This window comes from Taudactylus pleione, unplaced genomic scaffold (assembly GCF_031769625.1).
Source record: "Taudactylus pleione unplaced genomic scaffold, aTauple2 ptg000005l, whole genome shotgun sequence".
Lineage (NCBI taxonomy): Eukaryota > Metazoa > Chordata > Amphibia > Anura > Myobatrachidae > Taudactylus > Taudactylus pleione.
Genome location: NW_028284408.1, coordinates 17,192,184 through 17,218,921, shown reverse-complemented (window position 1 = coordinate 17,218,921; position 26,738 = coordinate 17,192,184). Strand labels below are relative to the sequence as shown.

Sequence of the window (26,738 nt, the reverse complement as noted above, 5' to 3'; positions counted from 1 at the left end):
ATGATCATGTAGGGCAGCACAGACTGTGTAATGGTTAGCGTTATTGCCTCACAGCAATGATGTCATGGGTTCAATTCCCACCATGGCCCTAACTGTGTGGAGTTTGTATATTCTCCCTGTGCTTGTGTGGGTGTCCTCCGGGTACTCTGGTTTCCTCCCACACCAAAAATATACTGGTAGGTTAATTGGTCCAAACCCCCCCCAAAAAAAATTAACCTGTGTTTGTGTGCATGTGGTAGGGAATATAGATTGGATTGTAAGCTCCACTGGGGCAGGGACTGATGTGAATGGCCAAATATTCTCTCTGTAAAGTGCTTTGGAATATGTGTGCGCTATATAAATAACTGGTAATAATAATAATAATGTATTTGTTTCCAAAATGGAAATTTGTAATGGAATTTGTGAAAAGAAATGAAAATGTTTTTTATTAAACCAAAAATCAAACGAGAATTAGCTAATAATAATTTTAATGCAAAACTGAACCAGTACATATTTGAAATGAATAAATCGCTCATTACAGTACAAGCTAATAGTACTTCTCTTTAATTAAAGAAGAAAGCCAGAACAACTTGCCTGGGAGAAAAACAAATAGCCATTTTCAGCGTGTACCATTTTTTACAGTGCTAAACAACACATCTGGCCTCAGACATTTATGTCAGCAGAAAGAAGCAGGTTGATAATGTCTGATGTTGTTTCAGTATTACAACAGCTACAGGGCAGTCAGCCCCTTCATCTGAACCAACCCTGGAAGTGAGAAGTAATTGAGTTCAAATGATAAATTGGCTTTATATTTCAAATCAACTTGTCATCTAGTTCTCACCAGCTCGGTGTGGGAGTCAGAAAATATTGTGTTCTTATTAAGCACTAAGCAGGACTATTATTGCTCCCAATCTGCCTTTATTACTCCAGTATTCCATGTCAGGGGCAGGCAACATGTGGCTATCAGGCAGTCCATAGCAAGCCGACTGTGTTTTATGCAATATATTAAGTTCAAGGTATACATACAGTAAGTGGTCAATCCAAATAGGAGCAAAGTGCGCAAATTGCTGTTGCAACAGCATAGAAATGCAGGGAACGGTATCGTAATTAGCCCCCCCTCACGGCCCAATCTCACACTGGACTTGCACATTTTTGCTCAAAGCCTGATGGGGTTGCGAACAAAAATGTGCAAGTTTGGAGGTACCGCATACAGCTGCACTTACTTGCGGGGGCAAGAACATCGCTCCTAATTGGAGTGACCCATAAGTTTTAAGGTATACATTTGTTGATTTAATCAAACAAAACTTTTCATAGCTTACATGTCTATATAAATTAGAGTTGAGCAGGTCCGGTTCTCCAAGATTGCACACCAAGACATAGTGGGCGTGCTAATGCCTTGCCATGCGATTGCCTGCCTTGATGGGCGTGCGCTGAATTTGCATACGCTGGGAGCGAGCGGCCGCATATAGTGAGCGGCTCTGAATCAGGCCCAAAGTCCTTTGGTCTGGTGCAACTGGCCTCAGACGCCCATGATATCATTACAGAACCAGGAGTTAAGGTCAATCTAAAGTCATATAGAATTCCTGAAGCACAATGTGAGGCTGTTTCTAAAGAGGTTAAGAATATGCTAGAGCTTGGTTTCATCGAGGAGTCTAATAGTGAGTGGTCCAGTCCCATAGTTCTGATTTCGAGGCCTGATGGCAGCCTACGCTTCTGTAACAATTTTCATAAATTAAATGCAGTTACCAAATTTGATGCATATCCCATGCCCCGTGTGGATAAGTTGATAGAGAGGGTAGGTACAGTCAGATATCTCACCACACTGGACCTGACAAAGGGTTATTGGCAAATACCATTAACTGATAGGGCGAAAGAAAAAATAGTTTTTTCTGTTCCAGAAGGGCTATTCCAGTATAAGATGTTGCATGGGGCCTCAGCAACCTTTCAGCGTACAATGGATAGAATTTTGAAACCCCACAAACAATATGCAGTGGGCTATCTGGACGATGTGGTAATCCACAGTCCACACTGAGAATCTCACTTAGTCAGAGTACAGGCGGTACTGGACTCAGTTAGGAAGGCCGGCCTAACGGCCAACCCTAAGAAATGTTGCCTAGCAATGGAAGGGGTTCAATACTTGGAGTATACCATAGGGAGAGGCCTGATTAAGCCCCAGATAAACAAAATTTAAGCTATATAAAACTGGCCCTGTCCTGTAAACAAGTTAAAGCCTGTTTAGGGATCACTGGGTACTACAGACGGTTTATCCCAAATTTTGCCAGCACAGTGGTGCCTCTAACAGACCTTACAAAAGGGAGAGAGTCTAACCTATTGAAATGGGGTCCTGAGGCTGAAGAAGCGTTTCAGGCATTGAAAGTGGCTTTGTGTACACAGCTGGTGTTGATAACACCAGACTTTTCTAAAGAATTTGAGGTTCAGACGGATGCCTCAGAGGTAGGCGTAGGAGCAGTGTTGTCCCAAAGTAGGGATGGGGAGGAGCACCTCATTGTTTATCTGACTAGAAAAACTCAATGACAATGAAAAAGGTATGCTATTGTTGAAAAAGAGGCGTTGGCCATTAAGTGGGCATTGGACACTTTGAGGTAATACCTCTTGGGCAGACGGTTTAAGCTCATAATGGATCATGCCCCATTAAAATGGATGTCAGCAAAGCAAGGCCATAATGCCAGGGTAACAAGATGGTTTTTAGCCTTGCAGGAATTTACGTTCACTGTGGAACATAAGCCTGGGTCCCAACTGGCTAGTGCAGATGCGTTGTCCCACATCTTTTGTTTGGGGGCTGCAAGTGTTCCGCCACTGGGTCGAAACTAGGGAGGGGGATATGTGACAAGGTCACTGGCATCATAGTGCAAAGCAGGTATATTTGCCCTAGATTCCTGATCTATGTGTTTTGAAACCTCAGGAAGATGTTTGTGTTAGGAGCTTTCGGGCTGTTAGCTTCACAGGAGGCTAATTAGGGCTCTCAGCTGTGTGGCTGTGTTTTAAGGCTGCCAGGCTGGTCAGTATAGAGAGACACTGCCTGGGGAAAAGAGAGTGTTTTCATGTCTCTCTGAGAGAAACCGGTTGCTGAGACCAGGTAAACTACGTCTGGTAAAACTTCTTGTACCTTGTTTTATTAGTGAGCTAGGATCACTTTTGTGTTTAGTTAGTGCCAGATGGCAAGGTGTTTATTTTCGTTTTGCTGCATAATAAAACTGTCTGAGGCCAGTTGCACCAGACCAAAGGACTTTGGCCCTCATTCAGAGGCGGTCGGAGGATGCAAGCGGTCGCTCAGAAACTGGGCGGTCGCTTGCATCCTGACCGCCCGCCTCTGTTTCGGTTGTTAGGCTGTGGGTTTACACCCACAGCTCTAACGACCACTCGGGTGATTGTCGCGATGGTCAGAGACCATCGCGACATCGGGGCTTACGACGAGCCCCCAGGTAGGGTCTCACTTGTCGTAAGCCCCGGAGGGCTTCTGGCTCTGTCAGAGCCGGAAGCTCTCCACTGACATCACTAGTGATGTCAGTGGGGTCTCCCCCAAACGGTAGGCGTTCCCATGGGAACGCCTCCGTTTGGGCTGCCACCCCCCCGGCCCGCCTTCCAAACGGGGCGAGCTGTCAATCAACATCGACAGCTCGCCCCCTTTGGAAAGAGATCCGCTACGACCGACACTGTCGGTTGTAGCGGGTCTCACGCATGCGCACGAGGGAGCCGGCTCCCTCGTGCGCATGCGCACTGGCCAAACATCGAGGCGGCCGTGCGGTCGTAGACCGTATGGCCGCCTCTGAATAAGGTCCTTTGTGTGGTCTCTCAGCTGCTGCGCACTGCCATCTACCCCAGGAGATGGTACCAGTTCCCCGACCCTGTTACAATAAATATATTTTTTTTTTACATCAACAACAATATGGTGCCTTCTATAAAAGGACAGTTAAATTGATCTTACATAGGAGAGGTCCACCTATCAATAGCATTTATTGTGGATGTTTAGCTACAATAAGAGCCTCCCTAGTTTCCCTTTCATTGACATACGGTACTATTGTACTCATCTGATCATCCATCTATCCACAATTACTAAATAGTCATATCAGAACCATTTACTTTTATGTATAGCATGTGACACAATGAAGTGTGGTTGTCAACATCTTTTCTAAGCTTGTAATCAGAAGTGGCTTTAGCTGCTCTTTGTAAAAAAGCAATCAATGTTTTTTTCTCACATAAAATGCTTTATCATGTAGGTTTTCACACGTTCTTGTCCACTCAAATTGATTCCATAGCCTCAGGGTTACAGGAAGGAGTTGAGTTCCCCCCTGACATCACAACTTGCCCCAGTTTTAGAAAGGGAAGTGACTTTTTTTACAATGCATTTTAAAAACCCATGCAGTGTTGACATTGGAAAGTGACATGTTATCTTAATGGGTTTTTAATAACACTACCTCTGTTCTAACACAAAATATATATACCAAAAATATCTGCTGGCTGGATACAATAGAATTGTTTGACAGTTTTCCTTGCAAGGCAAAAATATGTTTGAAAATAGATCTTGGCCCCAAAGTCAAATAGTAAAGTAAAAAGATCCCATCAGTTTGTATTATTAGTATAGAGTAATTTGAAATTGAGTAATGTCAGCTCATGACAGAGAAATGATTCTGATTATTGTGGAGATGAAGTGTACAATTGCTGGCATTGCGGGACTCAATTTGCACAGGTGCACTTAGTTTTCTGCCAAGGCTCATGCATTTGCAGGCCAATATGGTGGCATTTCCACTTGGCAATGGAAATATTGAGTAGAGCAAGGTCTGAGCCAGATTTTGGAACAAAGCAATATTTTTGAAATTCAATAAAAGGGCATTGAGTATACATTTGTAGGGACATTCCTTGCTCTGTCACAGACCATGTACCAAAAGGGTATGTAGCTAAAATGTTAACACCATAATATTGACATGGTCTGAATGTCGACATTCAGATTGTCGACATGGGTGTTACGTCAACTGTCAAAATGTTGACTTTCACAATATCGACATTGACATACCGGTACTTGTAATTTCGAAATTGTGACGACGACAAGTACAATGTACATGATAGGGTTAGGGTGCGGTTAGAGTCACCTTCCAGTTATAGTCCTAACACCACTTGCCTTTGATGCATGAAGCAATTCAATTGTGTTTTTACCTTTTTAGGAAGGGGGTTACGGACAGTTTATGCTTCAAAAGTACTAAATACTCACCCTGAGTCTGATTTAGAATGCGCGGCATGCTAGTGCAGCGTGTCTTCCCAGAGCACGACTGTGTCTTTCTGCTAATGCCACAGCCAATGAGATTCATACAGAGATGCCCACCGGCTGAGGCACTAATGTGCCCGCATTGCTTATTAAGTCGCACTATCAGTTGCACCATTGTGCATTATGCAAGCCCTATGGAGGTGCTGAATGTCCATCTGACCATGGCCGCTAAAATCAGTGCACCTGGGCAAAAGCCACAGTTGCTGACCGTGTAACGCCAGCGTCTGGCTAGCGGTTACCATCCAGGATCGTCCACTGAAATTGCCTCTCTCTGCCTCTATATTCGTTCTGCTGTTTTTTGGCGGTAACCATCGGGGCGTATGCGCAATGTAGCACGAATGTAAGCGCAGACTGAAAACATTGTTTGCTTGCGTGAATGGCCTGATGAGTAGTTTATGTGCCAGAGGGAGGGTGGGGTAGTCCATGACCCGGCGGAGGTAGCGATCCAGCTGCAACACCCTCTGTGATGGCTTCTGCGCACACCTATGCGTGCGGCACCGACTTAGCGTCCACCTCTGAATTACTGTAGGCCCCCTGAGTGTACTACACCTGTGTAGGTGTGGTCATGCCCCTAAATTGACACTGCTTCCCACCCATTTAGAGGTGTGGCCATGTCCAAAACTGCCAAATGCAGGGAGGTATGAAAATGGCACATATGATAAATAAGTCCCACTGTTCCCTCTCGCTCATGTTAATGTAAGTCATAAGTGAGGCTAAACCAAGAAGAATTTTAGGGAAAAATGCATAAAATATAGGAGTGATTAATATTGATAAACACCGAAAAAAAATGGTATTACTATTAATATCTATCAGGCAGGGGCGCTGAGAGGGGGGGAGTGGGTACTACTTGCCCGGGGTGGTTGAAGAGGCCCGAGTCAGCAACTACCCCCACCTGAAAACATTATCCTCTCTGCCCACTGGCGGTGCGGTTGTGTCTGTATAGCAGTGCAGCCTCAGTGTCACATTGAGCAGTGAAAGAAGGGAGACTGTTGCTGCTGAGCCAAAGCAGTCTCCTCTCTCTCACTGCCCAATGTGCCACTGTACTGTAACAAATCGTCTCTCTGCCACATTGGTAGTTGGCAGAGAGAAGAATTATTACAGGTGGGCCCCTAGATCGCCCCTCCACCCCATGAGGAGATTTTTGGGGAGGGATGTGAGCACCATTCCCAGTTTTGGACATGCCCCCTCTTGGAGCTCTTGATGGCCTTGCTATTAGGAGATGCTGAAAAGGTTGCCTACATGTTTTCTAATTAAATGATCTCATTAATATTGGTTTACCCAACATGATGCTTACCTCCACTGTTTGTATGTGCCAGCTACACTTTCATAATGTATCTGCACTTTTGTATTTTATGCATCCATGAATATTTTAAATGTTATTAAATATCTGTTTGTTTTTAGTGTTACAGAATGTGATCAATGCAAAAGTTAGTTGAACCACAAACACACTGACCATATGCAGTCTAAACAAGAACAAATGGCAAACAAATCCGATGAGCATCTATCGCGCCTCAGTTCTCTAACAGTAGAGAATGTGACAAAATTAGAGCAGCAGTATGAAGGTATTAATGGGCTTCTCCAAGAGAGGCAGAAAGTGGAGAAATATATCCAGAAGACCCAGCAGTCAGGAGAACTACAAAGGAGCACAGAGTCCTCACTTCCCACAGTGCAAGAACACGATTCACAACATTTGATGAAGAGCAGGATAAACACAACAGAAAATGGTATGTTGTATTTTGATATTTATGTTTCATTTTATTGAGGATCTGTTTTGTAACTATGGGACTAATTCAGCACTGAACGCAGATTCTTCATCATGGAGAATCTACACGTGCGCAGGACCCATTCTGCGAATGTGCAGAACGAATCCTGCATGATCACACGCAGCTCCTTTTATGCCTCTGCCTGATTGGCAGGCAGAGACATTTAAGGGGGGGTGTGGGGGCAGTGTCAACCCCATTTTCAAGGAGTGTCAAGGCCAGGGGCTGCGTCCACGGACATAGTTTCCTGGCCTCGCAAGCCAGCCAGCCTGAGTATGCTGAGGCTTGCTCAGCTGGTCGGCAGTCCAGCACCGTCCACCATTGCGACCGATGGTCGCTATGGTTATCCCAGCCTGCGACCTAGGTCGCAATGCTGGGATCTCAAATGCAACAGGGGGTGTCCTACACCTCCTGCTGCATTTGCATGTTTGCAAGGATGGAATTGCAAAGCTGCCTGCATGCAGCTTTGCAATTCCGTCCAGTACTGAATCACCCCCTATATCAGAAAAACAATATGATTTCAGTAATTTTAGTGAAAAATAATGTATTCTTTGTTTGTTTGTTTCTTTCTTTCTTTCCTTTAAAGGAAGTTTAGTTGGTAGGATATGCCTTTAGTTTTTCATATGCCATTTTGTTTATGAATAAGTGAGCCCCAGTGTCTTGCAGCATGCCCTTTGAGGAGTGACCAAGGGCCTGATTCAGAGCCGCTCGTAAGTGGCCGCTGGTTCGCTCCGAGCGATGTTTGCCCAACTGCGCATGCGTACGGATCGTTATACGCATGCGCGAACCAGTCAGTGCGGTCGAAATTCATGTGCTCGCAAAATAGCGAATGCCTGATAATTTGAGTGACAGAAAGAGGCGTATGCGGGTGGTAACAGGGGAAGGTGCTTGAAAACGGGGAGTGGAGATCCGATCGCAGGCGTGCTTAAAGGTCAAAACGGGCGTTTTATGGGTGTGCATAATTAAAACAGCAGCGTCATTGACCACGTCAGTGGGTTATTTTATAGCCAGAACTGCTCGCAAAATTGTGGTGGCAAAAACCAACCACAAGAATAGCGAGCAGCTCATACCCTGGTCGATGTACTCGATTAATCTAATAAATAGCGGACATGACGTAGGATGCGAGCAGCCAGGGGGCGTAGTTTCCCAAAAAACGACCGCAAGTTTTGTTCGCTCGTTCAGACCTAGAGGCATGAACAGACCGCAAAGAGCGAACGGTTCATTTGAATAGCCACCCCTATTTTCTGGACGAGCGAGCGCTAATTGCGTCCGGCTCTGAATCAGGCCCCAAGTCCCTAATGAGACATGACAATGCCCCCTTTTCGTGGCCCCAGTCCCTCACTGGTTAAGACCTTAATAAAGAGGACTTTGATAAATAGGCTCCTAAAAGGTCTATTCATGTAAAAACATGTTAACTTTTCACTATATGTCTCATCACTTTGATGCAATATATAGCTTTGTTTAGTTTAAATTCATCTATATTTACCTTTCCTGTGATGCGATCCAGTAACCAAGGCTCCAGCGATTCAGTCTTCTCCTGCAGTTCTCTGGATTCAGTAAGACTCTCCCCTTCTGCCAGGTCATCTCATGTCAGTGCTGTAGCGGGTGTGGGGCAGTTCGAAGGGGGAGCGGAAAGTTAAGAGGTGGTGACCTGGCATATGCATATGTCGGGTAACCCTACTAATGGTAGCAGGGGTAGGGGCAGAGCGAGGCGGCACTGGGGCATCGTACAGTAAGGAGGAGGTGGAGGAGATGACTAGGCATATGCATATACCCTGGGCTCCTCTGATTGGATGCTGCCAGTGAAGGGAACAGGTAGAACAGGAAAAAGGCAGGAAGACAGCAGTCCCGTCAAGAGGATCCTTACAATATCCTAAGATGCCAAATTGTTCTTTTGAAGTGAAGCAGAAAGCTGAGCTTCTCTCCCTAAACTAATGTATAGGAAGCGAAATTGTCTACAATATGAGGCATCACTGGGGAAATCTGAGATTTCTCCACGGTAACCCCTTCTATGAATGAGGTGAAGCAGTGAAAAGCCCTGTTATCACATGAATAGACCCCTAAGTGACATATTGTTAGTTACCCATGTTCAGTTGTGTTCTAAAATGTCTATGTGACACCAGCCGGAATCAGAAATAGGGATAATATGGATAAGTCACACTACTGCTATACTCCTCACTCAACTGAATCTGCCCACAGCTGGACTATCCATTAGGCAACCTAGTTTCCTGCCTAGTTTCCTGTCTGGGCTTGGAGGGGTCTGGATTATGTCATTTTTAGACACACACACACACAAAACAAACACACAATTTCCAATAGGTTGCTGCAATTACTATTATTATATAGGATGCAAATCCCTGCCTTACACACACCTGCAGTGGGCTTAAAAGAGGATTTGAGCAACCACCATTTTGTGTGTTCATTTCCAATCGATACTTACTTGCCTACTCTCCCGGAATGGCTGGGAGTCTCCTGAAAATTGGATGGCGATCCCAGCTGACCTTGACCCCCACGTGCCCACCCGCACCCACCCCGCACCTACCCGCCGGTGTTCACTTTCTCTTCGCAGCCACCCACCTATACAAAATAAGTAGGCGGTCCAGGGGGAGCCGATGATGCTCCGCCCCCTGCTGCACAATTTCGGTAATCTTGACATTGTGTAGGGACGTTGGGCCGCGATGGAGCGATCGCGCAGTCACACCCCCGGCTCCAGAGGTGGGGCTGCAGTGCAGTCCAAAATTCAACTAGGGAAGCTACACCAACTGCCAGTGAGTCCCAGCCAGCGATGTTTGGCAGCATTTGAAAGGGCAGTTAGTGTGACTCCCCTATTTGAATATTGGACTGTGCTGCAGCCCCACCTCTGGAGCCACCACTGCAGGGTACTGTGGTGACATGGTGTAGGTTTTATAAGGCGCAGGGGGCTGTGGCGAGATTGCTCCCGTGTGAAGCCAGGGCAAGTCGCTAGAATATTTATATATATATTATAAACGGTGGGGAGAAGAGTCCTCTTGCATATATCTTGGCACAACTCATGGGTTCTTACACAGGCTCTGAATCTTCCAAATCTTGCTTCTAACAGTCAACAAACTTTTACTGTATTAGTAACAACTTCTTAAGACTGAACAGAAACACAGCAATGTTACTGCCCGAGATGGCAAATATCACCAATACTGACAAGCCATAAAACATGATAAACATGAAAAATGGCTTAAAACTTACTGATACCTCAATTTCAGTTCTGGTAATCTTATGGCCGTAGAGAGTGGAGGTGGACATGGATACTGGAGGGAGCATGACCAAATATTGGCCACATACCCAACAAGAGAAAATAAAACATATGCACCGAGTGCCCTTCAGCCAAGGGCAGATCCAGGGGAAGCAGCAGGGGGATGGCAGAGTGTGCACGTGTGCGTGTGTGTGCGCACTCATCAGGGACTGATCATCCATTTTTATATGGTAGATCACATCTATTGCTAAATTATTATTCAAACGGAGAGTTGCAAATTGTATATCGTCTCTACTGGAGTTTGGGAGCTATATCAGATTTGTCCATGCTCGCTCTTCATGCACTAATCTACAATAGATCATATGACAAACAAAAACCCAAGCTACACTTGCATTATTTACCAACATTTAAATTCACAACCAAAATACTGAGTAATACTTTTTTTGGAATGTAACAAGTTTATATTTTTTTTCATACAGGTAACAACAAAGAGTTGACATCAAGTGATTCTGTAACACACAAAAATAGGTATGTATAGTGCATTGAATATGTTTTAACATTTGTCTCAGTAAGTAGTTTTCTACAAATAGGAGTATTTAGGAGTTGCATTTATCTTCTGCCTGTGGTCCTCAGTCTGCCAAAGAGCTACTGTACATCTTTCCTCATCCGTCATACAACTAACATCTCTCTCAGATCACGCTGAGATCTAACAATAAGAAACCACTCGTTTACACTTTGCCACTTTCACTATTTGTGTTTTGTAAGTGAAGATCCTTCTTTTTTTTGCGGCCCCCTAAATCCTGATGCCAGAGACTGCTGCCTTTGTTTTCCTTATTTAGTTATACCCCGGTCACCTGGATATGCAGTATATTCACTGCATGAAGTTTGTACACTTTCCCTCTAATCCATGGAACAGAAGGGGCAATCCACATACATTGTGAATAACAGTATGAGAGGGGGTAGTTTGTGATAATCAGGGGTATAGCATGTAGCCATGGCGCCTGGAACATGTGTGTGCTACTGTGCCCCCACCTCCCAAGTGTGCAAGGTAAGGGGCGTGTCAAGCATGTAGGTGCTAATTAAAGGGAAATCAATATATAAATATGGGGCAGTATCAAACTGAAACATGGAGAGCTAGTTAAATTCCAACCCACTAAAGTAATTCCACCAATTAAAAATTAGCCACACAGTAGTGCCCACAATTCATGTTATGCCACACAATAGTGCCCCCTTAATTCCATTACGCCACACAGTAGTGTATTTTATTCATGTTATGGTGCATACACACGGTCAGAGTTTTCTTCAGATCTGAATGATAACAATTTAAAAAATCGTGCAATCGTTCATATCTGAAGGAAAATCTGTCATATCTGACATGCCTGAACGATGAACGATGTGCGTTCCCGATGGTCAGATAACGATATCTGACATCTGATGTGTTTGCAGTCAGACTTGGACGAATCCATTCATTTTAATGCAGTCAAAAATTGTTCAATCGTTCAAATCGGTAAAATCGTTCAATCGTTCATCTGACATATCTAACAAATCTGACAAATCTGACCGTGTGTATGCACCATTACACCACAGTAGTGCCTCTTATTCACATTATGCTACACAGTAATGCCCTCAATGCAGATTATACCACATTAATGCCCATTCATTTGCGTTATGCCACAGTTGTGACTATTTTTTTACATTACAGTATGCTACACAGTAGTCCCCACAGTTCGTATTACGCCACAGTAATGTCCATAGTTCACATTATGCCACAGTAGTGCCCCTTATTCACATTATGCCTAATAATAGTGCCCCTTATTTACCTTATGCCACAGTAGTGGCTCTTATTGGCATTTGGCGTCACAGCAGTCAGACGTGACCTCACCAGACTCACCTCTAAGGTTTCTCCCAGTCACGGGTGCAGCAACCCAGGCTCTCAGCAACAGAACCCAGCTCGGGACACAGCTGCCATGTTCTCTCCTCTGTGCAAACTGGGCCACCTGACATCAGGGCCAAGGAGGTAGATAGGACCCACCTCAGAGGTGGAAAAGAGGAGAAAGCGGGAGTCATGATGGGAGGGGACCGCTTCCTCCCTCTTTGTTATTGCCCGTGACTCTACTTTTCCTTCCTTCCGTTCAGCCTCACAGCCGGATTAAGGTTCCTACGCTAAATACTGCCTCAGGGCTACATAATAATGTTTATATAAATACATACAGTGTATACATTTCTGACACAGCTTTCCCCACTCACTCAGATCTTCCCCCTTCTCACACATATCTCCTCCCCTCAAATACACACAATGATCCCCCATCATTCAGACCTCTCCACAGCTCTCCCCCTTACATAGCTTACTTCCCCTTACACAGCTCTCCCCCCTCACTCAGCCTCCCCTCACACACAGCCCTTCCCCCTCACTCAGCCTCCCCTCACACACACAGCGCTTACCCCTCACTCTGATCTTCTCCTCCCTCATATCCCCCATTTCACACACACAGATATTCCATCTTACTCAGATCTCCTCCCCACCCCCCCCCCCCACCCCCCTCCTTACTGTTGCAGGGCATCGGAGATCAGCTATTCGACTGGGGGAGTTCTGCTCTGCCCTTTCACGAATGGTTGATCTCCGGCGCCCTGGCCGGAGCGGGCGCCTCGAGCATGTGCTCCACTGGAACCACCCTCGCTATGCTCCCGGTGATAATTATAATATCCAGTGGCACAGACCTAATAATGCTTACATTGTGTTTCCGGTGTTGCTTGCAGCAAGGTACTGTCTTCACAGTCCAAGAAGCCAGGGAAAGTAACAAAATGTCATTGTAAAAACACCCAGACTCAGACAGAAGACCTATCACCAGCCATTAGTAACAGCGGTGAGTACAAATCCATATTATTGTTAGAGGAACCAGCCAGGTTATTACTGCACATTTCAACTGTTAAATAAACTACATTTTGTTTCTTTTCATTTATTGTTTTTTTCCATTAACATGGTTGTTCTACTAGCAAATGGATGGCCCCACATATTATTATTAATTAACAATATATTATTAATTCCAACCTATAGAGGCAGTGGGGAGAGGGGGTGATAACAATTCTAGCAATGATCTGCAGTAGAAAATTAGCCTTGTAAACTCTGAAATGTAAGGTCTAACAAGCTAGGCCATCTCTCCTTTATTTACTCCATATAATTATGTAAACAACAGTCTGTAATTCTGTAATTATGAATATATGTAGACTGTAAACTCATCTGTAATAGTTGTAATTTGTTGTTTGTTCTTCCAACTATGAACAGCATTATAAAACCCTTTTGGCATCATATAAATTACATATAATAATAATAATAATAATAATAATAATAATAATAATAATAATAATAATAATACTGTCATGATTTTCCTTTAATTATTATCCGACACAGCACAGCCCTATCTAATAACCTATTTTAGTGACTGTTATAGAATATATAGATTATCAAAGTAATAAACAATATAGAGATAATCATAGTGACAGATATACAATACAGAGATCATCATATTGAGATATATATATATATATATATATATATATTTACAATACAGAGATCATCTTAGTGGTCAATACAGAGACAATCCTTAAAGCCCATATACAGTACACTCCACAAATTACCTTAGTGACCGACATACAATACTGAGCGCATCTCAATATATAGTGCAGAGAGCATTCTAGTGACAGATATACAGTAAAGAGAATGATATGGAAATTTCTTTTGATCCAATTATATATGTCCACAAGTATATTGTTGAAGTTCAAAAGTTACGTTTTTTATTTAGATGTTTTGCAGATACAGGGCTGTTTGTCAAGTGCGCATGTGCACGAGGGAGCCGGCTCCTTCGTGCGCATGAGTGAGACCCGCTACGACCGGCAGCGCTGGTCGTAGCGGGTCTCTTTCCAAAGGGGGCGAGCTGTCGATGTTGATTGACAGCTCGCCCCATTTGGAAGGCGGGCACGGGGGGTGGCAGCCCAAACGGAGGCGTTCCCATGGGAACGCCTGCCGTTTGTGGGAGGCCCCACTGTCATCACTAGTGTCAGTGGAGAGCTGTCATCACTAGTGTCAGTGGAGAGCTTCCGGCTCTGACAGAGCCAGAAGCTCTCCGGGGCTTACGACAAGTGAGACCCTACCCTAGGGTCTCGTCGTAAGCCCCGATGGTCGCGATGGTCTCTGACCATCTCGACCATCGCCCGAGCGGTCGTTAGAGCTGTGGGTGTAAACCCACAGCCTAACAACCGAAATAGAGGCGGCCGGTCAGGATGCAAGCGGCTGCCCAGTTTCTGAGCGACCGCTTGCATCCTCCGACCGCCTCTGAATGAGGCCCACAATGCTTGGAAGGATGGCAGTTCGATATTGACTCAAACACACCCTAAGATTGTCACACAAACAAGCTTTTATACCACAAATGACGTATGCATATCACATGTAAATATTTTCAACATCATGGGGCATATTCAATTGGCAGCAAGATTTTCCAGACCTCGCAACCAATTTTGCATTACCACAGGTATGCACGGTTTCTGCGTTGAATACCCTGCAGTGTAAGAAAAAAATAGAAGAACTCACCTTCTCCAGACACTCCCATGCATGAAGAAGGAAGCCGGCCAGAGAAGATAAGTGTAGTGGAGCATAGTGCGTGCGGGAAGGGGGATGCAGGGTCGCAGCGGTAGTATAGTGTAGTGTGTGCAGAGTAGCAGCAGTAGTGTAGTGAGTGCAGGCAGGAGGATGCAGGCAGGCAGGCCTGCCAAAAGCCGCGGCAGGCCCAGGTAACAGGGGGCATGGCCTAATTGCAGTAGGCGTAGCCACGCCCCCTTCACGAAAAAAGAAAAAAAAAGAGTTTTTCAGCTTTGCGGCGCTGCGCGCGGGGAGGGGGCGCTCTGAGTCTCCTCAGCCCGACTCAAAGCCAGGGGTGGCACGATCAGGGTGATTTCCCCCCCCCACAGGCATAGGAGACTGCTGTGACAGCCACGAGCAGTCTCCCACAGCAGCTCAGCACAGGAAGCCCGGGCCCGGGTAATCTGTACCCGCTCCCCCCCTCTCGGCGCCCCTGGATGCAGGGTAATGGTGGTAGTGCTGTGTAGTGTGTGCAGGGAGGGGAGTGCAGGGTAGCGGTGGTAGTGTAGTGTGTGTGGGAGGGGGCGCAGGGTAGCGGTGGAAGTGTAGTGTGTGCGGGGAGGGGGGTGCAGGGTAGCGGTGGTAGTGTAGTGTGTGCAGGGAGGGAAGTGCAGGGTAACGGCGGTGGTGTTGTGTAGTGTGTGCGGGGAGGGGGGTGCAGGGTAGCGGTGGTAGTGTAGTGTGTGCAGGGAGGGAAGTGCAGGGTAACGGCGGTAGTGTTGTGTAGTGTGTGCGGGGAGGGGGGTGCAGGGTAGCGGTGGTAGTGTAGTGTGTGCGGGGAGGGGGCGCAGGGTAGCGGTGGTAGTGTAGTGTGTGCGGGGAGGGGGCGCAGGGTAGCCGCGGTAGTGTAGTGTGGGCAGGTTGGGGATGCAGGTTGAGAGGTAGTGTACTGTGCATGGAGGGGGTGCAGAGGTAGTACGTACCTGTCCTGTGCCCGGACGGTACCTGGAAGCTGTCTCCGATGCTGGAGAAGAGATTCTAGAGAAGGAGGCATCACTGTGGAAGGTGAGTAATTAAGGATTAAATATGCTCTTTGGAAACTTCCAATTGCTTAATTAGTCATTAGCTGCCGCAGGGGTTCCAGAGCAATTCCCGACCATTTTTCCTAAAGATATGGATTTTAGGAAAAACTGGTCGTGCTCTTGGGCTGCGAAAAAAAATCCCTCGCTGCACCCAATTGAATAATAAAAATCTCACACCTGCGTAAAAAAATAAGCAAGTGCAAGTGCCGGACTTTCCGCCGACATCGCATGTTTTGGACGCGGAAACTTATTGTGCGCACCCCCGCTATTTGTCCAATTCAATTCCAAACCACGCGAGAACGGGACCCAGCGAATGTGAAACAGGCGGAAAGTGCTGTCAGAAGTGGGGAAATCAGCCTGGACCCCCCCAAAAAAATATGCACTAACATTGGGGATCAATATAGATGTGTACTAATAGCCCTAATAAAGCTATTTTGGGTACTTAAGTTTTGACAATTGCTTGCTTTAAGCGTCCTTATAAAAATGATGAAGAATGGTATTAAGCAGTATTTTTGGTGATAATATATATTTAATTGGCAGCAAGTTCCCCAAAAAGTCCTTGCAGACCCCCAAAAAGTCTATTTCGCTCGTTTTTATGCTGTCCCCCCACCTTTTACTTTTTCGCCCCCAAAATGAAAGTACTTTTTTGGGGAGATCTTAAGTTTTTTTCCAAGATTTGTTTGACACAGTTGTCCTTTGGGGGCTGTCCCAAGGGTTCTGAGAGGTTTCCCCACCTTTGCACCCCAAAATAAAAATGTTGCACTTCTTTTCACCTGCTATTCAGAGGCTAATCTTTTTCGCCTATTACATTGCATTGACTTTCCGCGTACATGAAAAGCAGCTGGAATTTAATACGGAGATAAGTTTCCCCCACTCGAAAAGCCGAGATCAGCGATACTTTTCCGCGGATCTCCACTTTTCGCGTCTAATTGAATACGGACCCTAATTGAATATGCCCCCATGTGCAATATGAGAAACATACATGTAATGGGTTCTCATGGCTTTATGTCAGGTACTTTCTTAATGTTTCCAGTAAAAGACAAATTGGTGGATTGGGTGTAGCTGTGGTTAGTAAGTTTCTTGGAAATTATTGGTACATGGGGTAATATTTCTGCTATAAGCACAATTTCTGGTAAAAACACAATGCGTGCTATTGACCTATACATTATACATATTTATTTACTTTGGTGTACTCGCTATCCCTGAAAACACATATACAGTATATACAGTAGTATATAAACTTTTTTAAGACGAGGTGAAGTCGTTCCTATTGTGCCATCCATCTTAGCTATCCTTTCAATAAAGAGTTGGCTACACCTACTATTATATCTAACCAATGATCAATACATATTGCAAGACTAGTTTAATAACAATATTGGCCCTGCCAACAGTGATACAGTGATCAGAGACAACTGTTACCCTCACAGTATTAGCTATGAGCTGTGATCAATACTAAGGAAGGGTGGTTGCTATGGAAAGCTTGAATAAAGTCTCCCAGTGAAAAAATGCTATTCAGCTGCTGAAGCTGAACAGTCTGGTTAAATAAATAAATAAAATGAGCCAGCCTCATTTATCACTCGTTGTGTATGATAAAACTCGATAAAACTCATTCGTATGATAAATGGTGCTCCAGCCAATCAGCTCCCAACTGTAATTTTTCAAAAAGACGACAGTTAAAAGCTGATTGGCTGGAGCATCATTATCATATGCAACGAGTTTTATCACTTGTTGCGTGTGATAAAACTCTTTGATAAATGAGGGCCTTAGTCTGGAATGGACTCAGATGAGATGCCTTACTGGCCCGAGATTGATGTGGTTGGGGGCAGAATGATAAAACCTACTTGCTGGGAGCAATACTCTTGAATTCAACGCCTTCCCTTCAAACCAATAAATATTATCCAAAAGAATCATGATACAAGAAGAAAGTAGTACCTCTTCCGACCACTGGATGATCATACCACCATACTAACTATATTTATTATAGACTAATATGGTGTTATGCATGTGTATCATATTTGTATGTATAGTAGGGATGTGTGCTGACCCCTGTGTTTTGGTTTTGGACCTGTATCTCCTTCAAGGTTTTGGATCTGGATTTGGTTTTGCAAAACCACCCTTGCGTGTTTTGGTTTTGGATCTGTATATTCTTTAAAAAATTCATAAAAACTGCTAAAATCACATAATTTGGGCTTTTTCTGTTTTTACAGTATTATTAAATTCAATAACATTAATTTCCACTCATTTACAGTGAATTTTGACCACCTCACAGCTCACAATATTGTTTCATCCAGTTTAGGCCCAAAAGTTGCACCAAGCTAGCTGGCTGACTAGCTGGCAGTGGGTGGCAAAGACACATGGCAGTTCAACCCCCAACATGGCACATAAGGAAACATAATGCAGCAGCTGTGGCAGTTCAACTTCCAACATGGAACATCAAGAAACAAATGGGTTTTTTTAATTTAAGAGGCCTGAGGGAGTTGGAGTATATATGTAGTTTAAGGCAAGGAAGGAAGGGTTGATTAGTAGTAAATTTAATTTATTTTTTTTATTCCAAAGCAAATTTATGGGGGAGAAGGACATCAGTCCTTGCCCCAGTGGAGCTTCTTGGTGGTTCCGAATTGTTTTAAAAGAATCAAAGGGGCATGCAGGAGATGATGTCTGTTGTGGCACGCAAAATGGAAACTCTCTTATCATTGTGCTTCTGGGATTATGTATGGGAAGGCTGGGAGGGGAGGAAGGAGAACATCTGCAGATACCATCACAAAATAGCCTCTCCATTTGATGTTTGAGTTGCATCTGACCAAACATGGCTGTTATGATCAAGGAAATCCAAGGCCACAATAGGTTGGTATCTAAAAATCAAGGTTGAAAATGGCATAAGAGTATTTTGCAAGTATACCTATTTGTGATTTTAGTTGAAATAAATACAGTATGAAACTAAAAAAGAAAAAGGAAGTATCAGAGCAGTGGCACAAAAGCACGGCAGTTTAAAAAATATAGGACATCTATGAAACATTTGCCACACAGCAGTGTCAAACAGGTTGGAAGTTTAATAAAATAAGAAATTAAAAATGTCAGGCAGCAATGCCCCAAACAGCACATAATGCAAAGAAAAGAGGTTCAAGATTGAATTGTCCTTGGGCCCTTCCACCCACCCTATGTTGTATATAGTAAACAGGACATGCACAGTTTAACAAACCAATCACTTCAGCGACAGGGACTGCAAATTGTGGCTAAAGTGATTGGTTTGTTTGGGCTCCCATAAAACAAGCTACCAATGGGCAGCAGACATTGCTGGCAATGATCTCTACATGCACAAAGTGGCTTTAAAGAGGCAAGATGTTGTCGCCATCATCATCCGATTCCTCACCCTCATCAGTGTGTACATCATCTTCACACAATATGAATTTGTCCCTGCTGGAATCCACCATTACAGTCTCAGGTGCCTCTGTAATTTTTGGATGTAATTGGCAGTAAAGGTCTTCCTCATGAAATTTGTAGTTCATTTTGATGAACATCATCTTTTCCACATTTTGAGGAAGTAGCCTCATACGCCGATTGCTGACAACTCTTTCTGACTACACACTGGAGGGTGGGCAGCTCAAGTAAAGCGAAGCCAGTTTGTGCTAGGGCCTCAAAATTGCCTTTTTTTCCTGCCAGTAGTGAAACGGACTGTCTAACATGCCTATTTGGATGCTATCATTAAAATAGTCCTCAACCATTCTTTGAATGGTGACCTTATCAGATGGAGACACGGTAGAGGTCTCATTACTTGTAGGCAATTCTTTTAGACGCAACCAGATGTCAAAACTTGTTTGTGTTGACTCATCTGCATCACCAGTGGCTCTTTTTTTTGAGAAAGTTTAGTTTTTTCCTGGCAGCCGCACTTGCTGGAGAAAGTGAAGGAGGAGCCATCACTGCATTATGTGCCGCTTGAGCTGACAATTTCCTGACAGCTCTTTGCATCTCTTCAGATGTGTTCATTAAGAAGAAAGACACGACGTATGACTTAAACCTAGAATCCAGCATGGTCGCCAAAATGTATTGATCCGATTGTAAGATCCTAACAACCCTTGGATCCTGGCGAAGGGAATAAAGGACTTGATCTACAAGTTCGACATGCTTGGCGGAATCGCTTTGTTTCAGCTCCTCCTTCAGTTTATCAAGCTGCTTTTCCAACAGTCTAATGAGGTGAATTACCTGACTCAAGCTGGCAGTGTCTGAACTCACTTCACAGGTGACTACTTCGAAGGGTTTCAGCACTTTGCACAATTCAGAAAATATTTTCCACTGAGCTTGAGTAAGGTACATCCCCCCTCCTCTTTCTTTGTCATAGTTTGTTGTGTAGCTTTGGATTGCTTTTTGCTGTTCCTACATCCTCTGAAGCATGTAAAGGGTGGAGTTCCACCTTGTAACTACCTCTTGCTTCAGCTGGTGACAGGGCAAATTCAACATTTCTTGCAGGTGCTGCAATCTTCTACATGCACCTGCTGAATGGCGAAAATGTCCAGAAATTTTGCAGGTCACAAAGAGCATCTCCTGCACGGCCCTGTCATTTAAAAAAAAAAAAAATTGCACCACCAAGTTGATTGTGTGAGCAAAACATGGGATGTGTTGGAATTCCCCCTGCTGTAATGCTCTCACAATATTGGTGACGTTGTCAGAAATCACAAATCCCGAGTAGAGTCCAAGTGAGGTAAGCCATTTTGCAATGACTTCCCTGAGTTTTTCTAAGAGGTTGTCAGCGGTATGCCTCTTAGTGAAACCGGTGATACACAGAGTAACCTGCCTTTGAATGAGCTGCTGTTTCTTAGATGCTGCTGCTGTTGGTGGCGCTGAAGGCAATACACCCACCCAGTGGGCTGTTACAGTCATGTAATATTGCGTTTGTCCTGACAGTGGATACAACGGCATTTTGGAGGACACTAATTTAGTTTTTTTTAACGTCCCTGCCCAGGCTGGGATTTGCTTTTTTAGTGAAGTGGAACTTAGATAGGATTTGGTAACGGGGGACACAGGACCTCAATTAATGTCTAAAACCCACTGCACTGATGGCGGATATCAGATGCACATCTAATACCAGCACAGATGTTATGGCGTCAGTGATCCGCTGTGCAACTGTGTGACTGCTGTCATACTTGCTCCCTGTTGCAAAGGATTGTTTAACAGTCAATTGTTTTTTAGAACTACTACTAGTAGTCTTCCTGGTCCCCTTCTGGGATGAAGATACACTCCCAGCAGCAGCAGGCATAGCGTTCACGGATTCTTCTGAGAAATCCTGGATAGGGGAGGACTGAGTTAGCCTTATCAAATTGGATGTAGAACTACTTCCGATCATGATTGAGGATATTGTTGTTGCAGGTGTTGATGGATGTGCTGTAGATGATGTAACAGGGAGGAGGTTCTTACATGGTTAGGGTCCCTACCTCTTCTTACTCTGGCATGACAACGGGTATAGAGGGCTTGACAATTGTTGTCTGGATTTAGATAGAAATGATTCCACATATAAATACTGGATTTTTTTGTTTTATGCCCAGAAATGACAATGGACTTTTCCTTATCATGGGCAACAACTGTTTCCACTGGGGCCTGATTTACACAAACAACATCCTCATCAACAATATCCTCCATAATCAGCATCCTCATCATCAACATCCTTATTAGCATCAGCTACACAATATCCTCCTCATCCTGGTGCACTTCCACAGAAGCATCCCCAATTTTATGTCAGCATGTTGACTTGTGCTTGCTCATCCCCCCCATTTGCAGAGGACGCACAAGTTGTGGAAGGAGGCTCCTCTTCTAGTACAGTTTTGGAAAGGCCAGGCTCACACATGGCACCCACCGACACAATTAGACTCTCCTCAGGGATTTGTGACATTTTTGAGAGCACAGTTGGTTCCTGTGCCTTAACGATTTAAATGTTTTTGAAACATCTACAGGGAGAAGGGCTTACATAATCATAAAAGGCAGAACCACCAGTCATAAATAAAGGCCAAGGTTAGCCTTTCCTTGCTACTTCGTGTGGTGAAAGGCATATTGCCAATTTTATGTCTTTCTGCAGCTAACTTTCCCTTTGATGTTTTTTTCTTTACCAATGTAAATGATTGGTTCTTTGATTATAGATGCCCTGACTTAAGCCCTGTATGCCCTTGGGCATCGGCTTTAGTAGATGACATAGATAGACTAGTATCGTCATGACTAGTGGCACTGGCAGTGCTAGTATGTGGTTCCTGCTCTCATCTGATCATTCTCCATATCAGCAAACACAAATGAAGTGGGTTACAGCACACATGTCAATTTGTACCAATTTTAAATATTACACTGCGGTATCAATGACCTACAGTGTTACAATATTTTTTTGGAATAAGAAAATAATAACACTACGCTACCACTTACAGTGTCACAAGTTTTTTATGAGTAAAACACTGTGCTACGACTTACAGTGTAATAAGATATTTTAAGAATAAGAAAAGAATAACACACTGCGCTACCACTTAGTGTCACAAGATTTTTTAAAAGTAAAACTGTGCTACCACTTAGTGTCATAATATTTTTTATGAATAAGAAAAGAATAACACACTGCGCTACCACTTAGTGTCATAATATTTTTTATGAATAAGAAAAGAATAACACATTGCCCTGCCACTTACAGTGTCACAAGATTTTTTATGAGTAAAACATTATGCTACCACTTAGTATCACAAGATTTTTTATGAATAATAAAAGAATAACACACTGCTCTACCACTTAGTGTCACAATATTTTTTATGAATAAGAAAAGAATACCACACTGAGCTACCACTTACAGTGTCACAATATGTGGATGATAAACTGTGGTCTGGCCGGCAGTGTCACCGAACAATAATAGTGCAGCTAAGTTGCTAACATACGCACACAAAAGAAAAAATATTTTTTATTTTTTGCTAATTTTATATATCACTTTAATTTTTTTTACACTTGGGAAAAACACCCCTGGACGAGGCAGAAACCCTTTGATGATCAACTCAGCACCCCTTTATGGACAACAAAGTACCCCTGTGGAGCAGCGGAGTGCAGACAGACCACCTGTAGAGTCACAAATACACGGATGATAAACTGCGGTCTGGTCGGCAGTGTCACCGAACAATAATAGCGTAGCGTAACTAGTTACTACCTAGTAACTACCTGGCTAGCACACACACACACAAAATAAAAATAAGATGGACAGGACAACACAGCAGCACCCCTTTATGTACTGCAGCCCAAGCCCCTTTATGGACAATACAGCAGCCCCCTTTATGTACTGCAGCCCAAGCCCCTTTATGGACAATACAGCAGCAGCCCTTTATGTACTGCAGGCCCTGCCCCTTGATTGACAGAACAACAGTGAGTGACACAGCAGCGTGGAATGGAGAAAATGAAAGTCCTGGTGATTTTACCTTCAACTATAGGTTTTACATTTCCCCTCCAATATGTTACACTTAATATTTCTTTGTGAAATAAAGCTATTTTGTGAGGACCAGTACATAGAGTTGCAGCTCTTAACCGTTCTATTGGTGTACCAAAAAGCTTTCCACTGAAGACAGTAATCAGCTGCAACTACAAACCTTTCCAAGAGCCCTCATATACACCTAACAACTCCAACTGTAATCTCCGACATAAGAGCCTGGACATTTGTTGAAGCGAGAAGGACACTCAACACCTTGAGCCACCCTTGCTTAGAGAGCACAGCCTAATTAAGCACTGTGAACATCAGGAATGGTGCAGGGGCGGATTGGGAATTTAAAGCGGCCCTGGAAAAAAAATCACAAAAGTGGCCCTATGTGCGCGTGCCGCAGGGGCGCGCCTGAAAAGTGGGTGTGGTCTTGTTGCAAGGGGCGGGACCTCGTGTCAAATGTCATGTCCGCAAACCACTACCCCTCATTCTCGTCATGCTGATAGCCATGACTTCAGTCTCCCTCTCCAATGAATATACACATGTGAATGGGTATTTTCTTACCTATATGATTTCTCTGCACTGGGGAACCTCTGAAGAACCTCTGATCTTTCCTGGACAGGCAGCATCTTGAGTCGATATTCATTATTCATGAAGGAGATCACATGGTCTGGAAGCTGACTGTTTGCGCAGGAATAAAGCCAATGTCATCAACCTGAAACACAGGTTAAATCAAATAATACATAGTAACATGAGTTTTAGTGCAGGGCAAAATGGGAGTTTCCCTGATCAAACAATTTTATATTCATAACATATATTTGCTAATTTGATTCTTTTATATCAGTTATATATATATATATATATATATATATATTATTTTTCTTAATTTGTGTCTTTTACTGTAGATTACTGCCCCCCCTTTTCCTCTAATCCTACCAGTGGTCCTACCTGTGTCTCTCCAGCACCATCCCCCTGTTAGTCTCCAGCAACAGACTCCCTGTGTGTCTCTCCAGTGCCATCTTCCTTGTGTCCCCCAACGCCATCTCCTCTGTGACCCCATCTACTTCTCCTCTATGCCCACCCCAGGGTATCAGTGGAGGGGGCTACCCTAATGATGATGTGGGGTGTTAAGTGGTGGCTGCATTGTTCACAGTTAAGGATGCAGTGACGTGGAAAGGTGGACACTGGACTGAATGCTGAATGAGGTGGGAAAGCCGGAGGGGAGGGGGGTGGTGATATATGAGAGGAACACTGGGCTGAATGGGAGGAAAGTGCAATGGGGCAGATGGCTGGATGGGAAGGAGGTTAATGAGATGGGGTTGAGAGGGGGAACGGTGGGCTGTAGAAGGAGGGATCCTGGGCTGAACTGGGGGACACTGTGCCTAGGCTGGCTGGGTGGTCCTATGTGGGGGGCAATGGGCTGGTTAGGGAGAGAAGGGGAGACACTGAGCTGGTTGTGTGGGAGACACTGAGATGGAGGGGTCAGTGAGATTGTGTGGGACACAAGGCTGGAGAAGTGGGATACACTGGGCTGGAAGAGAAGGGATCACTGGGCTTGGGGGGATGGGAGCACTTACCTTGACTTGTTCCTGTTCGAGTCGACAACATGTCTGGCCCAGCATAACCACCGTAGCCTCCTGAGCAGCTCCTCAGCCTCCATCGCTGCTCCGAGCTAGCCACGGCCACTGCTGCTGCTGCTGCTTCTGTGTTACGTGATCTGGGACTGGAGACTGCAGGTGCGGAGCGGTCGGCCGAGCCGGACCTCTGACGTGCTGGCCGGCCGCTTGTCATACAGGTGATGCGCTACTGGGGGTGGGGCCATGCAACAGTCAGACCGGCCCCATAGTCCCCTCGGCCCAGTGGGAACTGTCCCGGTAAAATATACGGCCAATCCGCCCCATGTTAGAGCTTTTTTGCTCTTAAAAAATCATGGGTATTGCCTTTGTATGTTTTGGGGTCTTTTCCAAGTGTGGTATAAAAGATAGACAGTTAAAAGGTCGACAGTGTCTAGGTAGACACCAAATGTTAGACAGGCAGTAGGTCAACATGTACAAATGGTTGACAGGGTCAAAAGGTCGACACAAAAATGGTCGACACATTTTTTTAATTTTTTTTCTAACCCTAATCTTCACCCTAACTCTCCCCTTGGTGCTTAACCCTAACCCTCCCTCCTGGTGCCTGACCCTTATCGTCCCTTCTAGTGCTTAACCCTAACCCTCCAGTAAGTGCCTAACCCTCCCTCCTGGTGCCTAACCCTAACTGTCGGGGAAAGCACCTGACCCTAACCATTGGGGTGTGTGCCTAACCCTCTAGCAAGTGCCTTACCCTAGATCTAACGATAACTCCCCCCAGAAAAAATCATTGGTCGACCATTTTTGTGTTGACCATTTTTGTGGCAACCTTTTGAACTGGGCGACCATTTGTACCTGTCGACCTTCTTCCCTGTCGACCAATAGTGGGTCGACCTTTTGTCCCTGTAGACTTTTTGTCCCTGTCGACCTAATGTCTGTCTAACATCTGGTGTCTATCTAGACATTGTTAACCTTTTAACTGTCTATCTATAGTCCAGATACCGCCTTCCCCCTCTATTTTACTTTGTATAGTATGCAACTCTACATATAGTATGTAATATTTTACATATATCAGCAGTTATAACATCACTCTTCTGTCATGTACAATGTGTGCAACAGTACATAAAGGGCTTCCCTGGGGTCTGCAGTACAGCTTACCCCCCCAGTATGACATTATAAGCATCACACACCGCTCAGTCAGATCAATATATTTTTTCCTTTTCTAGTCCAATGATTTTTCTCAATCACTCTGAGCTGAAAACTCCCATTGGATAACAGACCTTAAAAGAAGTGGATTATTTGTTTTTAATATGCAATATTGAATAATACATTTGCACATTTACATTTTGACTTTGAAGAAAATATTTTTTCTCCGGAAAAACAGAACAAAGTCATTTCCCCTCTTATCTCTAAGTAGAGCAAAACAGCAAGTTTTCTACAATGTCTCATAAAATGATAGTCCCTTTTTTAAGTTGATAGAATTTTGCCTGCAGAAACATGAGTGAAATGCTTCCTGACCTCAGCAGTGTAGTGTAGGAATGATGATAAGCTCGTCTGCTGAATCCTGACATTGGCACATGGCTTAACCTATGCCTGGATTCCCGTGTGTTCCACTGCAGTCTGAAAGCTTATTCAGTTGACCCAAGTAACCTGAAGATATTTTCTTGATCTAGATTACTTATGTCTGGTTCTTTCCCAGTGGCTGATTTGCTCTTTCAATAATTACATCCCAGATGCATACAGCTTGCAGAACCAATATCCAGTGAGGATGCAAAAACCTAATTTACAGCTGTAGCTTTTCACTGAGATTCAGAACAGTGTCCTGACCAAACAATGTACAGTAAATGAA

At 44.4% G+C, this 26,738-nt stretch overlaps 1 protein-coding gene across 1 annotated transcript in view; it reads left to right on the top strand.

Annotated features, from left to right (window-relative positions):
• ERICH6B (glutamate rich 6B) overlaps nt 1-26,738 on the top strand; it is a 244,794-nt gene that overhangs the window by 15,592 nt on the left and 202,464 nt on the right. The window contains exons 2-4 of the mRNA XM_088477424.1: nt 6,662-6,984; nt 10,726-10,774; nt 13,004-13,110. Of these exons, the coding sequence (XP_088333550.1) occupies nt 6,717-6,984; nt 10,726-10,774; nt 13,004-13,110 (424 nt within the window). The 5' untranslated portion in view covers nt 6,662-6,716. The remainder of the gene's footprint in view (nt 1-6,661; nt 6,985-10,725; nt 10,775-13,003; nt 13,111-26,738) is intronic.